Source organism: Glossina fuscipes, unplaced genomic scaffold, assembly GCF_014805625.2.
Source record: "Glossina fuscipes isolate IAEA_lab_2018 unplaced genomic scaffold, Yale_Gfus_2 60, whole genome shotgun sequence".
In the NCBI taxonomy this organism is placed as follows: domain Eukaryota; kingdom Metazoa; phylum Arthropoda; class Insecta; order Diptera; family Glossinidae; genus Glossina; species Glossina fuscipes.
The window spans coordinates 4,125,344-4,140,499 of record NW_023998432.1 but is presented as its reverse complement, the minus strand read 5'-3'; the positions used below and the strand labels follow the sequence as shown (position 1 = coordinate 4,140,499).

At 34.5% G+C, this 15,156-nt stretch overlaps 2 protein-coding genes across 3 annotated transcripts; both read right to left on the bottom strand.

Moving 5' to 3' along the window:
• Nucleotides 1-4,388: 4,388 nt before the first annotated feature.
• LOC119637644 (zinc finger X-chromosomal protein-like) lies at nucleotides 4,389-8,176 on the bottom strand. Its single transcript, XM_038033837.1, has 2 exons — nucleotides 7,979-8,176; nucleotides 4,389-7,842 (listed from the first exon to the last, which is right to left on the bottom strand). The coding sequence occupies exons 1-2, from the start codon at nucleotides 8,120-8,122 to the stop codon at nucleotides 5,524-5,526; spliced, it is 2,463 nt and encodes an 820-aa protein (XP_037889765.1). The 5' UTR covers nucleotides 8,123-8,176; the 3' UTR covers nucleotides 4,389-5,523.
• A 1,743-nt stretch (nucleotides 8,177-9,919) lies between these two features.
• LOC119637591 (replication factor C subunit 3) lies at nucleotides 9,920-12,590 on the bottom strand. 2 transcript variants are annotated; one of them, XR_005247283.1, is made up of 3 exons: nucleotides 12,336-12,590; nucleotides 10,897-12,280; nucleotides 9,920-10,828 (listed from the first exon to the last, which is right to left on the bottom strand). XR_005247283.1 is itself a non-coding variant. In XM_038033734.1 (2 exons), the coding sequence occupies exons 1-2, from the start codon at nucleotides 12,393-12,395 to the stop codon at nucleotides 11,270-11,272; spliced, it is 1,071 nt and encodes a 356-aa protein (XP_037889662.1). In that variant the 5' UTR covers nucleotides 12,396-12,590; the 3' UTR covers nucleotides 9,920-11,269. The 2 variants fall into 2 exon arrangements, 1 of the variants encoding a protein (XP_037889662.1); XM_038033734.1 differs by having other exon boundaries at nucleotides 9,920-12,280.
• Between the last annotated feature and the right edge of the window lie 2,566 nt (nucleotides 12,591-15,156).

Sequence of the window (15,156 nt, the reverse complement as noted above, 5' to 3'; positions counted from 1 at the left end):
CTAGCTTTTATCCTTTAAAAGTCGTTACGTTTCGAAAGTGAATTATTGTCAATTTATTATCGGTTGCCAGGCTTATGCATGTTTGCGATGGCTTAGGGGTTCATTTGCAATTTGGTTCTGTACCGGTTGTAAGTGTGCTCCTATGCTGATAGTGTACATGCTTTTTTTTCTTTTTTTTTCTTCTTATTTGTTTTATTATGCTTATACTCAACTTTATTGTTAATTAATATTAGTTTTGCATTAAGAGCGTATTGAACTCGACTGTTATTTGTTTAGTTGAGTTTCTAGTATAAGTGGAATAAAATAAATAAATAAATAAATAGGCAGATATTATATCCACTTGGACAATTTCTAGGCTCATTTGCGCTACTAGGACAGCTAAAACGCACTGGAGAATAGATATCGTCAAAACCCTCCCCTGAACATTGCGAAGATCCTTTAGCCACGATACGTACTTTTTTCTTACCGTTTTCTTTGTCTAAAATACATAACGCTTACCGATTGTTCTGTCTATCGGCCTTTCGGTTATCATCCACGTATCGTTGACTAGTTGAGCTATCAATTCACCTTCCGTGTGTTTTATCCATTAGTTGCCAACTTCTCATTGAATGGCTTCTCTATGGGATTTTGTGTTATCACGAATAAGGTTAGTACTTTCATACTCTAAGTATTCTTCATAATTCTCATTTTCTTCGTTTGTGTATTATGGATATAACTTTCTTGGGCGGCTTGTTTGGTCTGTTTTAGCTATGCGTGGACGCCCGCTTACAAGTTTCTACTGTTAAGCCTTCTTTGATGAGATACATTTTTAATTAAATTATCTAAAGTAAATTATCTATTTCGTTCCGTTTGAATAACTTAATCACTAGAACATACTGAATCTTGACTCGAATTTACCCATCGTTTAGTTTTCCGACAATAAATAAGCTTTTAAACGAAAGATTTTCATACATGCCACAGTTGGAGTTTTTCTCATTCTCACCCATTTAAGGGTTGCATGCGACATTTGCTTTGAATACAAAAGGCCGTGTTAGTAACCCTTGCCCAAAGCGACGGTGACGCGCCAGCTCATACGAGCAAGCAGGTAGTCATTAATATCAAAGCACAGTTTTTGTGTTCTGCAAGTCCATTTTTCTGTGGTGTACAGCGTGCACAAAAACGTCTCTTCATATTTCTTCAAAAAGTTACCAAAGTCATTGCTGTTCTCTACTATTATTTGATTGCAGTATGTTGATCTTCTTGGCGGTACCCTTCTCAGCCATAGTTTTGTATGTGTGGATAGCGCTTAAAACATCATATTTTTGCTTAAAAATAAATACCTCTCAATAGCGGGAATAATCATCCGTAAGTTAACGAAGTATCTAGTGTCCGAAAGCGATACAACCCTCATAGGTGCACGCACGGCACTGTGTACTATTTCTAGCGGATTCTTTGTTCCAATTTTGCTGTGTTAGTGAAATCATTGTTGCCTTTGCTTTTCGTTAAGGCAAATTTCGTATGGAGTTAGATTCCCACTTAGTGAAAACTTAAGACACTGCATAGAATTTATCCTAAATTTTGGGTCACGTTCACTTAAATGAGCGACTCGGCCGTATCATACGTCTACGTCATTTGATTCGATTTGTATCACCTTTCAGTAAAATATTTCCATTTTTTGTTACAATAGCATCATTCTTTCCAAAAATTACGTCGTAGCCCTATTTTTCATAAAGATAGCAATTTGATTTTCCAATCAGGAACTTTTGATATATCATGAATATCAACGACTTGGCCGGCTTTGTTTATAAGTATTGTTACAGCGCCTGTGCCAGCAATGTTCGTAATACTATGGCTTGTCAAATTCAAAACTTGGTGTGCTTTAAGTTTGAAGGTATTTCGATTGGGGCAAATGTATTTTCATCATCCGGTATCCATGCATGACACATCGTCACCCCCTGATGATACATCTATATTCTTCATTAGTAAATAAAGTTTCATTTGCGTTTCCTGTTGTATTTCAAGTCAGCTGCTTCCGTTTGCAATTTGGGGTGAAATTCCCTGGCTTACCACATACGTTTTTGTTTGGTATATTTCGCATGTCCATTCTCTAAACTTTGTTATTCATTTTTAAAATGATGATTAGTGTAACGTAACATAATTAATGAGTTCCTCTCCGTACCCAGTAATTTGTTGAACACGATGCTTTGATCTAATGGTGGTTATATGTAAAAAATCATTCTATTGTTAACTTTTTCGGGTCGTTAACTCAGCGTCTATCACTTGTTTCCATATATCCGCATTCACTTATGTTCTGCATCTCACGATTTCAGTTATTCCAACACACTCGCCATTTTTTATCTTATTAATTAATTATTATCGTACTTACTATCAATTCAAATAGCACATTTTCCATATTACGGTTTGCCCGTTGGCACTTACGCGTCTGTTTGTTTGTAGACGTTCGTTTAACTTATTTCAAAATTTTCATATTTTTCCCGTTGATATTCCAGCTGTAATAAATAGTCTATTCACTATTGTCCATTCTGGAGTTTACTCCAGAACATTGATATCAAGCTATAGTTATGTAGGAATTAATGGTTTATAGAGTTATAAAATCATTTAAAAATGCTATTAGACAAGACAAAAAAAGTAACTATAATTACGATAACTTAAAAAGCGAAGGCACCAATTTTAATAAAGGCAGGTGCTTAAGATGAGTTTTATTGCGAACAAAGAAGATATCATATAGGTTACTAAAGATACCAAAAATTTCAAATGAATATTTAATGTTGTTGAATTTGTTGCTTAAGATGGTCAGCCCATTTTTTTGTGTGACACTCATCACATATACCACATGGCACCCCACCAATTATATTTAAATAGAGTTTGTTATATGCGTGATTGCACATGAGTATGCTGAACACTTCAATCTCCCATGTGGTAAAGTTGGTATCAGCAAGATGTCATGAAAGAATGAATTTTATAGAAAAGAGGGTTTTCATTAGGACCTATTTTTTTTGAAGGAAAGATGACGCATAAGAAAGATTAATTCGGAACCGAATATAATTAATCTCCACACTACTTGCATTATATTTAGGACATATGATATATTAAATTTTGGGGGCGCCTACGTAGCTCCGAAAGGACTTACTATAGAGCTATCTTTCATTGCCCTTCAAATCAATTTCCGAACTGATTTAAATTTTCTGGTCGTCCGATTTCTGCTCATGTGCTCGATCTACAGGTCGTAATTCTGGAGATAGTTGGATGAAGTTTTGTTTTTTGGGTCAAGAACGAGGGCTGTTAAAAATGGTTTGGATACCACCGTTTTTATGGGTATTCTTGATGTAGCCTCGAAATTTAAAAAACTGGTTACATGCAAAATATTAGAAATTTCAGACTTTCTTGATAAAAAGTGGTGAACAATGGTGAAAAATTGGAATCGAATTGGCCACGTTTCTGATTCCCCTATCATGTAACCGTTTATACAAAAATAAGGCTTAATATGACAAAAAGGTTTAACTTTTTCTTTAAATGCTCTTTCTTTACATTTTGGCAAGTAAGGGCAATACTATCATTTAAACGTATGGAAGCTTACTCCAGTGGCTGGCTGTTCTTAACCTATACACAGCCAAATTACTTGAAATTCAAGTGCAAAAGCATATTTTTATACCCGTCACCGAAGAATGTAAACAGGCTGTCCGTCTTTGTAATGTCTGTTGTAAGCATGCTCCTGGCCGCAGAAATGCATCTCTTGACTTTAAATCCCTGGAAATCCTTGTGCGGAAGGCGCCATTGAAAATGGGCCAAACCGACACCCTACAGTACTAATTAAAGTGAGAGCTCTGCTTTCCAAAAGGGACGTAAATTGTTTTTTGCGCATTGCTTTTAAGCTACGGCAAATAAATCTACAAAAATTTTAACACATGTTTTGTGGGTGATGCTGAAGTGCGTGTACGATAATAGGAAAAATTGACCAAGGCTACCCAATATTATAGTGTCAAAATTTCAGTTTTTTTCGATAATTTTATAAAGCGAAGAAGCAAACTGCGAAAATTATATAAGATATATAAATTCTTGACCAGTTTCAAACTCGGAATGCATCTGAATATGTCCGTCTGCCCAACCGTGTAGCATCTGCGGTAAACATTTTCCCGTTCGCCAGAATGAAAATATTGCTTACAAATTGGCAAAAGAATTTGTAGGTGTAGTAAGGAGGGACACGTCTAACGCTAAAAGAAGGAGCTTTAATAACTTTACATCACACATGGTGACTGTATTTTGATCTTTTTATTTTTGTTTAAATTTAAATTTACCAATAAAAGATTTGTTAATTACCCCCTGTTTTGATTTCATAGTTGTTACAATTATTTTGTAAATATTTTTATTTTAATTTCGATTTGCGCTGTTTTATAAATACGTGTCATGTCCTCAATGATTTTTATAAGTACTATTCCAGCAACAAGTCAACAAGGACTACACATTAGGGGATAACAGTGTATTTTATGTTATTCTACCTCTTCTTATTTATTAAAATAACTTGAAAATATCTATATAACTCAACAGTAAATTATAATTAATTCATTTTCAAACCAAAAAAGTAGATAAAATTCAGAAAATTGAATTATCATTAATTTACATTTTGAAGAACATTAAATAACTGGAAATATTAGAATTAAAAGAAATGCAAAGGGAAGAGAAGTTTACATTCAATTGATCTTTTTATATCCGCCACCTTTAATATTGTTTTTGAAAAAATGGAGGTATACGACCTCAAAAAAACAATAGAGACATGTTTTATTGACAAATTTGTATGTAATAAGTTGAAGTATATTCATATGGTTGTTTATATTTTTATGTAGAAAAAAGTTAGGTGGATAAACTGTAATGTAATTAAAAATGATGAATTTTTTACTTTGAACTTTATAACTTAGTGGGTTTCGAATTTTAAACAAGTTCTATAAAGTACGAAGGTAACATCAATCTTTCATTCGACTTGTTAAACAATTTTAAAGCTGTTAGTTCTAAGTTAGTAAGTTATAAGTTATATCACGCATCTTTAAGTTTTATATAGTTTCAGTCCTCCATTCAAGATCTTCTCTATGAATCTGAATATAACCTCATGAAAGCGTGGCAATATATATTTTAATATTGTATTTATTAAAATAAGATCAGCTCACAGGAAAGCATCGTTAGGTGGGCTAATACTCTCGATAATTAATTTCAATTAACAATTGTCATTCTCCCGAAAATCAAATATTTTTTATTTTAACGTATTTTAGGTATTCTAAAAAGTAGTAGAGGAAGTGTTCATTGACGACAAATGTCACTCATTGCATATAACTACGTTGCAATTGCATAAAATTAATATCCTTAAGTTATTAGAATTCTCCCTATCACAAGCCGAGTAATTTTTAGATCATTTAATATATGCTCTTGATAGATAAATATATTACGCAAAATAACAAAATTAATATATTATCCGGTGGCGGATATTAAGCATGTTTTTTAAATAAAAATTTAAAATCACTTCAATATATAATTTTACTGTCTAATGGGTTGGTACTTTATTCGAACATCTTGACGTTGATGTGAGTGGACGAACTTAACATGTTGCTTGAAATCCTGAGAATTAGCGAATAAATGCAAACAATATGAACACTGTACAGCTGGATAGCTTCGATACTTTAAGGCAGTGGTTCTGTTCTTGTCATCATTATTAATATTTAAAGTCCTTCTTTCACTTAATTTTAATAAATCATAAAGCCACAAATTCGCGTTGTACTCTACTTGTCGATACGTTTCATTATTTTTAGGCACTTGGTGCTGCTGCTGATGTTGCCGCAGCTTCCGCTGTTGTTTGTGTTTCGTGCTGACTGTTACTGCGTTTTTCATCCTCTTGCATCCGTTATTGCAATTTTCATCAACTTTCGCACAGGGAACTTGAATATGTTTACGTTTCTGTTTTTGTTGCGTGTTGTTTAAACACTGTAAAGAGTGATTTTCTAAAATCTTCACAGTTCGAAAGAACTTCTGGCATGTCTCACATTTATGAAACTCGTCGTGGACATGATGTTGCAGTAAATGCAAATTGTAAAGTCGAAAACCCTTAAATTTTTGCCTACAATAGCCGCACGTGTAAATTTGAAGGTAAACTTGTTTAAGTGGTGGTCTAACTTTAACAATTTTCAACTGCTTCAAATGTTCATTAAGTTGCTTTTCCTTTTCTTTTCGTTTGAGTTTTGTTTTCTTACAAGTTTTTAGTATTTTTTGTTCGTCAATTATTGTCATCTTTTTAGTTTCTGATATTTCATTAAGTCTACGTTTACGCTTGCTTAAAGTTTCTTTGGATTCTATTAGAGCTTTATTAGATGATTGTAATTTTTTATTACCTTTCGGTTTTTCGTCTTTCCTACGAGGTGAGTTGGAGCGATGTTGGCCTAAATGACGTAAGTGATGTAAATAACCCACCACCACTTTACGACACAGTTTACATTCAAAAAAGAATGTTTTACGTTTGGTAAATTGATAAATACGTGCAGTTTGTGCCACCTCCTTTTGTCGGCTGGCGTTCCAGCCAAAAGCGCTAACCTGAAACAATTCGCGGAGATGCGTTCTGTATTGATTGGGCTGATGAGCGGCTAACAAATGCCGACATAGTGATAAATACTGAGCACCGCATTTAACTTTACATACGGGACATTTAAGTTGCTTCATAATAGGATCTTTAAGACAACGCGATTCCATTGCATGCTTTTCCAAGATGTGTTCTTTGTGCTCCTTATACACCTCATTGATGTGCCCACATAACTGACATTCATAAAAGGTGGACTGTTGCATATAACGCAAACGAATTGTCATTGCACTATCCTGCGGAGCGCGCGGTCTTTCCATGAGTACATGCCCGTTATATTCACGGTGTTTATATCGCATATGATGAACCAAAGATTGTGCTTTTGGAAAACCTAATTTACACTGAGGACATTTAACAATCACATGAATGGGTGGATGATTTGTTGAAGCTTTCCGATCGGCAAGTGTGGCCTGGCAATCTGTACATTCAAAGGCAGGTTTCACAGCTGGAGCTACTGGGGAAACTTGTTTAACCATCTCCTGCGCCTTTTCTGTTTTCATTTTATTATCGGATTCTGCTTCGGAATCACTAGAGAGTAAACTAAGGCTGGCTACCAACCGTAATTGTTTACCATCATAACTGCTACGATTTTTTTCTTTAGTCATCGTTCTCGATTCCGGCCCTACCTTACGAAATACAATCTCGTTGTCGCCATCATCAGTTTCAGCTGTATGTCCTAAATTTAAAGTTGGTTGAAAAATTAAAGACTCTTTCAAAGGTATTTGTTGCTGGTGAGTAAGCGCTTTAGCTGGTGACGGTAATGAATCCTCGCCATCCTCCAGATCAATAATTGCTACTATACGATGACCGTGCTTATCAACCATGACTTGGGATGCAGGAATAGGTGCTGGCAAAGCTGTTATTAGTTCAGAAGTAGAATCCACATCTGTAGGTCTACAACCATTTATTATATTTGTTTCTTCACATTGCGCTCCTTTCGATCTCTCCTGCACTACCTGTTGCTGTTGTTGTTGTAAGTGCTTTTGTTGCTCCATTTTTTGCATAAACAAACTGTATAACATATCGTCATCATCAACTATAACCGGTGAATCAGCACGGGGTCTACTTGTTATGCTTATCCCGGTTATTGAATGATTGTTTGAATTAACCACATCAATCTCTATGTCTTCGTTAATATCTTGAACATTATCGTCTAAGCGGTGGAATATTTTTAACCGTTCATCGCAATCCAGACAAATGTTACCCAAAAGAGGCGTCGTACGAAAAAGCTAAAAGTAACAAACATGAACAGACAGTGAAATATTAAACCATTCTTAAGAGTACAGCCATATGTATATGTTTTACCCTTTCCATGTACTACGTTTCAAAAAAATGTTTTTTGTGCAACACTTATGGCAAACTTACTTTTTTTGAAGCCCTATCATTTTTCCGCCCTTCTGCACCTTGAGCCACTAGCAGTTGCTTTTTATTAATCTGTCTTAATTCTTTCAATGAATATTTTAGATTCCTTACTGTACGACAAATGCGGCAAAATTGCAATTTACCCATATTATCGCCCGTGGTTTTATAATAAAAAAACCATTAACTAACTACAATCATTGTTCAAAGCAATAAAAAACTCCGTTGTTAAATTTTTTTTTTTTTTTGGTATGTTGAACAGAGATGGACTAAGCCAATAGATTTGTGGCTTATATGTCCACCGTTGTTAAATTATTCACAAAGGTTTTCTCGAACTGTCAACTAAGTTAATAATAATGTTTATTTTCAAGTCAACAACAAAAACAACAATACATTGATTGTCAAAATAATTGTGAAAAACGCGGGCACTGCCATTGCGTATATTACCATATTTTTAAAATAATTCAAGCGATTAAATATCTGCAACGGGCTACGCCAATGAGACGTTATTCTTATTTACAGATTGGGATTCAACCTTGGCGGTTTTTTACAAATCGTTATGGGAATTTAAAAACCATATGGTTTTATATGTATACATTCAAATAAAACAAAACGAAAACAATGGAAAAGAAGAAGGAAAGGAAATTTATTTTAAATTTAGAAATTAGTTATCTTATTTATGTTTACCTTACACTAATGTAAATTGTTTTTATATTAAGTGATTTGCAATTTGCTTTTTACTATGCATTATTTTGTAAGACATGAAAAACAAGCAATAAATTAAATAGATTAAAATTGAAATATACGCACCAAATTCTTTTTTAGAGGATTATAAATAGCAGTTACAAAATTATGCGTAAATTAATTTACCAAAATGTATATATATCTATTTTCTTGTTTATTATGTCGGACACCTAAGTGTTAATGACTTTAAACTAAAAACATTTTTGCTAATTAAAACTATTTCAATAAAACATTAATATAATCTCGTTAAAGAATGACCTAAAAGTATGTACATGTTCGCAGGCAGCAATAAGCTTCCAAAAAAAAAACCACGGAGGGTCACAAATCTTCGTTTTTAATTTGTTCGGTTTTCTAAGCTTATGTGCGCGCCACTCTTTTGATTTTGTGAGTAATTCTGAAGACAGCAGTGGTTTTGCTTACAAAAATGTTAATAGAAAGCACAGCAAAAATTTCTTCATTTATTGGCGTTCACGGGAGAATATTTTTGATTTATCTAAATTAAGTTTGCCCTTTAATGTATATCAAAGTAATCTACATGCAGTATTATTGCTCTGCACTATTCAGTTTAAACCAACCTCAATTTACTCGACATTGGATTAGAATCAAACGGCGAGCAATTATTTCCAATATTTAAACACAGCTCGTGATACAATTAATTTTTATGGAGTTGATGCACACCTAACTGGCACAGTAAATAGGAGTCTTACTATAATTACTTTTAAAGGCTTTTTCAAGAGTTATTAGAGAAACCCCGGTGCATGATATTAACTCTGCACCAAGCATGACGTGGATCCAGCAGAGATTCACCGTTCTTATATTTTTCATATCGATATAAGTGAAAGACGTGTCATTGTGAAAATCTAATATGTAAATTTTACATTTATTAAAAGTATAAAAAATATTTGATTTCAAATCAAATCTTATTTTTAAGATGAGTAGACGTTTTAGTATAAGATTCAAAAGAAAACGTACTTTGAATTCGACCAACGAAGATGAGTTACAAATCGAAACAGAAGTTATCGGTAAAACGATTATTGTCTGGAAGTTTCTATACGTCTAGACGAACGTTGTTACTCTTGTTGTTAACAATATCATATCCAAATTTCTCATACTAACATTTATTGATTGGAGAGGTTTTGGATGGTGTATGCTTTATTGAAAAAGTATCTGCTTTCTCATCTAAACTTTGTAATGCTCTCGAGCATTCAATGTTGGCAGACGATGACGCGGAAATAAACATAACATGCCAATATTTTGCAGAAACCGAAACCTTGAGCAAATCTTCTCAGAATTTGGTTAACACATTCACCCATATAGAAATGGTGCTCCCAGAGAAAATAGTCTATTATCAACTTGAGAAGTCCAAATTAACATCTGATTTCCTTGTCAAGGATGCTGCCAAGTATTTGTCACTCTTTGAATTTTTGGTGATAATAGGTTAGAAACTTCATTCAATTAGGTATTTATGCTAAATTTTGTTAAACTTAGACAATTTGCATATGTTAAAGTGTACACAAGAGCTTGCGCATGCATACGCACAATAAAAGTTTTTCAGTAGCGAAGTCGGACTCTCGATGTTATTCGACAATGCTATATAAAACTTGCAGTTAATTGTCTTTATCGGTGTTATAGAAGTATTGGAAACTTTGAGAACACACTGTTTACCTGTGTTAACTTTGCATGTGTTGAGTGGTGTCTTACGTCTATAATTGTAAAAGACGTTATATTAAAATCATATCCTTGGCAATTGTCCGTTAGATCAGGTTGCAGATGTTTCGTTGGCAGGAAATGCACGGCAACTATCTTAGTGCAGCTTTTTCTGAACACAAAAGGCTTATTCAGCTTTAATTTTGTTTACTGACAATTTTAAAATAGCTGAAGGCGATAATCTCATGTTCGGATAAATTTATCTTTAATGGGCAATTGTTTTGCATCAATCAATATAATACATCCGCCTACTCAATAACTCGATGTGTGCTCTCATCAATTCAGACTAGCTGCTGGGTTGTAACGAAAAACTGTTTGTGCAACATGCCAATTTAGATCGTGTTATTATTTTTACCATGCGAAACCAAGTTGTACAAAAAACATGTACAAAAACCTTTTTAGGGCCTGTTAAAGTGTTTAAATGCATTAGCTTGGGGATTCCAAGTCCATTGTACGAGATGGTTACGACTTACACACAGTTCCAAAAATAATACTGACGGATATCAGTTAATGTCGACAACACGTGAGATTGGAAATTAAAGAAATTAACCGTGGAACCGTGGCTCTAAATCTGCTGCAAAAACAACTACAAGATAATAAGTGTGTTTCTAATTCAAAAATGCGTAGTAGTTGTTTTGGATTTGCTGTTGCATACAGTGAAAAAGCATTGTCGAGGTTAGAAGAAGAATTACTACCTACATAGCAAATAAAGATAAAATGAAATTAGATTTTCAATAGTAAAATGAGCAAGAGAAAAATAAATCTGTAATTTACGCACGTCGTTTTTTATAAGTGTATAGATAATTATTTTCGTATAAAATTTGAAAATTTCATATATTTGCTGAGCTAAAATTCGTCCATTATCATCGAATCAGCTAAAAATTTCTTGTAAATATTCATAAAATGTGCAACGAACGCTTCTAAATGGAAAATATATTTGGACCCATTTTGCATGCGGTGCTCATACAGGCTGGCGTACTCTAATACCTTTGCTTTAATGCTCATATCAGAATTGCATACCAGATCTTTCGCCAAACCTTGAAAAATTACTTCCGGCGGCACACCCTGGGCCAAAAGCTCATACAAACGATCCCTGATTTTTTCCAATTTAGCAGGTGTTTGCTCCGTTATAATTTGATTAGCTGTTTCATGCAAATAAGTCTTCCAATCGAGGCCAGTTATTTCCTGTTGAACAGTAAACGGATACTGTTGCACTTTACAAGTTTCAAGCATAAGTATGGCTAAACGTAAATTTCGCTCTGATTTTTGAACTATACGCTTGGCTAATTCACTAGGCAACACTATACCCTCTTTTTTGCTAATATTCTGTAAAATTGTCATCATTTCGTAAGGTCTCGGGGCAGCTACACGTATACCCAAGCATCTGGACCTTATAGCCGGTATAACCCTCGAGGTTGAATTTACAGACAAAATAATACGACAAGTGGCTACATACTTCTCCATGGTGCGACGTAAAGCATGTTGAGCATCTTTGGTTAGTTCATCGACTTCGGACAAGACAATTACTCTAAACTCTCTTTGACCATTGAGTTCTATTTGATGCACTTGGGCCACTTGTTTAATCAAATCGATTATAACTACACGATCGTAAATCCCAGCGTCGGACGGATTAACTTCTAAGTGATAATTACTGCCCATAGTCATAATGGCAATTTTACGATTGGAGGCCGTAGTAAAGGTCATAATTTCATTTCGAAGACGCTCTGCGCCTGCTCCATATAGTTCTCTTAGAAGGCACATAATTCTTGTCTTTTTACCAGCACCTGATGGCCCATAAAACATAAGATGAGGAAAATCTCCCTGCTGACACAAATTGCGCAAATTTTCCGCTTGATCCTGGAAATGAATTCACAATGCTTTAGAAGTGAAAATGGGAATAATACAATCTCACTTTATGATAATCCAAACGGGATAATTCACGTGGGCGATGCTTGTCCACCCATAAGGCCATTGCGTCTTTTTTTCGTGAATTATGGATTTCACTTTTGTGCTCGGCCGAAAAATATGAGAAATGTAGGCTTTAAATGCAAACACAATGCTTATTCTATGCGTTGTACGTAGCTCACGAACTGTCAAAATAAAGTTGATCGTATATCCTTGAATGTAGTGAACATGTAGTTGTGCTATCTTTTGCGTTAACGCGAGTTTTTGGCAAACTTCAAAAATTGAGCGTGCGTTGTTTTTGACAACCAAACTACAACCACTATAAAAGATAACTAGAAGAAATTTAATTAAATAAAATGAATTGTTAAACTGAACTAAATTAATCACAAAAAAGAAAGTATATTATATTCTGTTTTTCCATTATAAATAAATACTACATTATGTTGCTGCATTGCAAATGAAAGCTATATTTTGTTGCTATAACATAAATGTGAATGCTATACTTCATTTTTGCTTTATTGTAAAAGAAAATTCATGTTTTCATTAGATTTGTATTTCAATAAGCTTTTATTTAAATAAACTTCATTATCACGTAATTGGGTTATTTTGCGTATGTAGGACAACGCTGGCCTTCGATATTAGCGCCTCTGATGACTTTAGCAGCTCTTGTCAATTTTGGACTAAAAGTCTACCAAATTCCGGATCACACATAATGCCATCGTCACTTTGGGACTTTTGCGCCTCAATGTTAATTGCAGTAACATTATAGACCTATTGAGCACGTGCCTAAAAGAAAGAAAACAGTATAAAAATGTTTGTTATGTGTTAACGTAGCAACACCTTACCTTTGCAGCCAGAATTAGGAGAACATGTAATATTAGCATGTTTCTCAGATTCGAAATATTTTCGAAATCATCCGCGATGAGCTCCCACTTCAAATTGTTTTGCGAAGACAAATACAACAGCAGGAAGACCCCATAAGACGCGGTAAGCCTCTGATACTTCCTCCATAAGCCAAGTATCTGCAAATAACCCAAGGTAAATGTGATTTTGGAGTTCAGTTGTAACAAATGAGACTCGTGATGTTTCCTAGATAATCGACCATCGATCGGTAGACGCTGCTATTTTAAAACTGAGCGATAGGTATTTGACAATTGAGCGATGATCTCCCAGAGAATCTAATGATATAGGCAAATATGCCGGCGTTCATCTAGCGACAATAAAAGTGCTGTTGTTGAGATCAAATTTGCATTAGTATTAATTGTGTACCAAGCAGCGTCTCTTTTTTTTTTTTTTTTTTTTTGGTATGTTGAACAGAGATGGACTAAGCCAATAGATTTGTGGCTTATATGTCCAAATAATAAATTGTTGTAATTTTTAGTCACGATTATGTATAAAACGTAACAAACAAAAAAAAAAAAAGAGCGGCCGTAATAATTGGAGTGAGCATGTTAAATGTAAATGTGTTTGAAAGTGTGTTTGTTGAGTTCTTGAAAGTCAGACAGTGTTGCAAACTTTGTTTGAAAACGAAAAGGAATGTTATGGTAATTGAAAATGATTGAACGCAAAAAAAGGAAAGAGGAGGAAAAAGAAAAATTCTAAAAGGATAAATTGGCTTTTCTAATAAAGTAAGTTAGTTCCCCGAGATGACGTACAAAGAGATCGAGGAGACAGCCATATAACTTGAAGAAGCTAAAGGAATCTATAATGCCATCAAGCCTGTGACATCTGAAGATTAGATGCTCAGCAGACTCAACAACATTGCAAACTTCACAACCATCACATGGTTTAGCACGAATCATTTTTAAATAAACTTTGTCATAAGTGTGACCACTCATGAGTCTATAAAGAATTTTCATTTCCCAGGAATTAAAAGAGGATACAGAAAAGGGTTTGAATTGAAATGTGGGATTTAATTTATAGAAAAGACGATTGGATTTAACGCGCGCGATCTCTTTAAATTCGTCGTTTAGTTGTTGAAGGATGTGGCTGCGAATTGCTTCATTGGGAGTGTATTTGATGGATAAAATTGTCCCTTCAACGCGAGCTCTCCCTGCATGAAGATCGGCTTTTACATTAAAAAAAAAAGCCGCAGTGGCCAGGTACCCAAACGAGGTGACAGTCATCCACTTGAGATTCATGCAACGTCTTATGAATATTAAACACATATTGATTCTTTGCATCTCTTCTATTTATTAGAAGGAGAGCTGACCTGCTGTCAGAAAAAATAACAAACCTTCTGATACCATAGGAGATAGCAACTTTAATAGCATGTCGTATGGCGAGCAACTCAATAAAAGTTGAGGAAAGTTCCTCCGCCACTTTGACTCGATGTACTATTTTAGATAGATGTTTCACAACCGAGAAGCCAGATACATTATGTCCGACGGAACCGTCAGTGGCATATATATCATATCCATTGTTGTAATAAAAAAGGAGCTTTTCTTGGCCTAACAACCTTATACAAGAGAAGTTGACATTTTGTTTTGAGGTAGAGATCGATTCGAGAATGTTCATGAAGACTTTGCATTTGCTGGTAATGAAATTTAAGGGGGGAATTGAATCTAACTTATCAAAAATATGACGAAGTTTTTGATAGCAAAAAGTATATCTGCAAGTGACAGTATCACTGAGAGATATAATTTCCTGAAAAAAGGAAGGATTTATCATCTTGTCTTTAATTAATTCCTTGGCAGTGCAAAAAAGGGCTCTTTCGGAAACTGGCCATTCACCAGATATAACATTGAGAATATGTTGAGGAGTTGAGGGGGTCAGTCCAGTACAACGCTTCAACTGCTTGTTTTCAAATGCTTGTATGCGTTTTTCAA

Bases quoted from the DNA above. Each gene is read 5' to 3' on its own strand.
- LOC119637644 (XM_038033837.1), bottom strand. From the start codon at position 8,122: ATGGGTAAATTGCAATTTTGCCGCATTTGTCGTACAGTAAGGAATCTA. The intron at 7,843-7,978 runs GTAAGTTTGCCA...TGTTACTTTTAG, and splicing joins ATGATAGGGCTTCAAAAAAA to CTTTTTCGTACGACGCCTCT.
- LOC119637591 (XM_038033734.1), bottom strand. From the start codon at position 12,395: ATGGCCTTATGGGTGGACAAGCATCGCCCACGTGAATTATCCCGTTTG. The intron at 12,281-12,335 runs GTGAGATTGTAT...ATTCATTTCCAG, and splicing joins CCCGTTTGGATTATCATAAA to GATCAAGCGGAAAATTTGCG.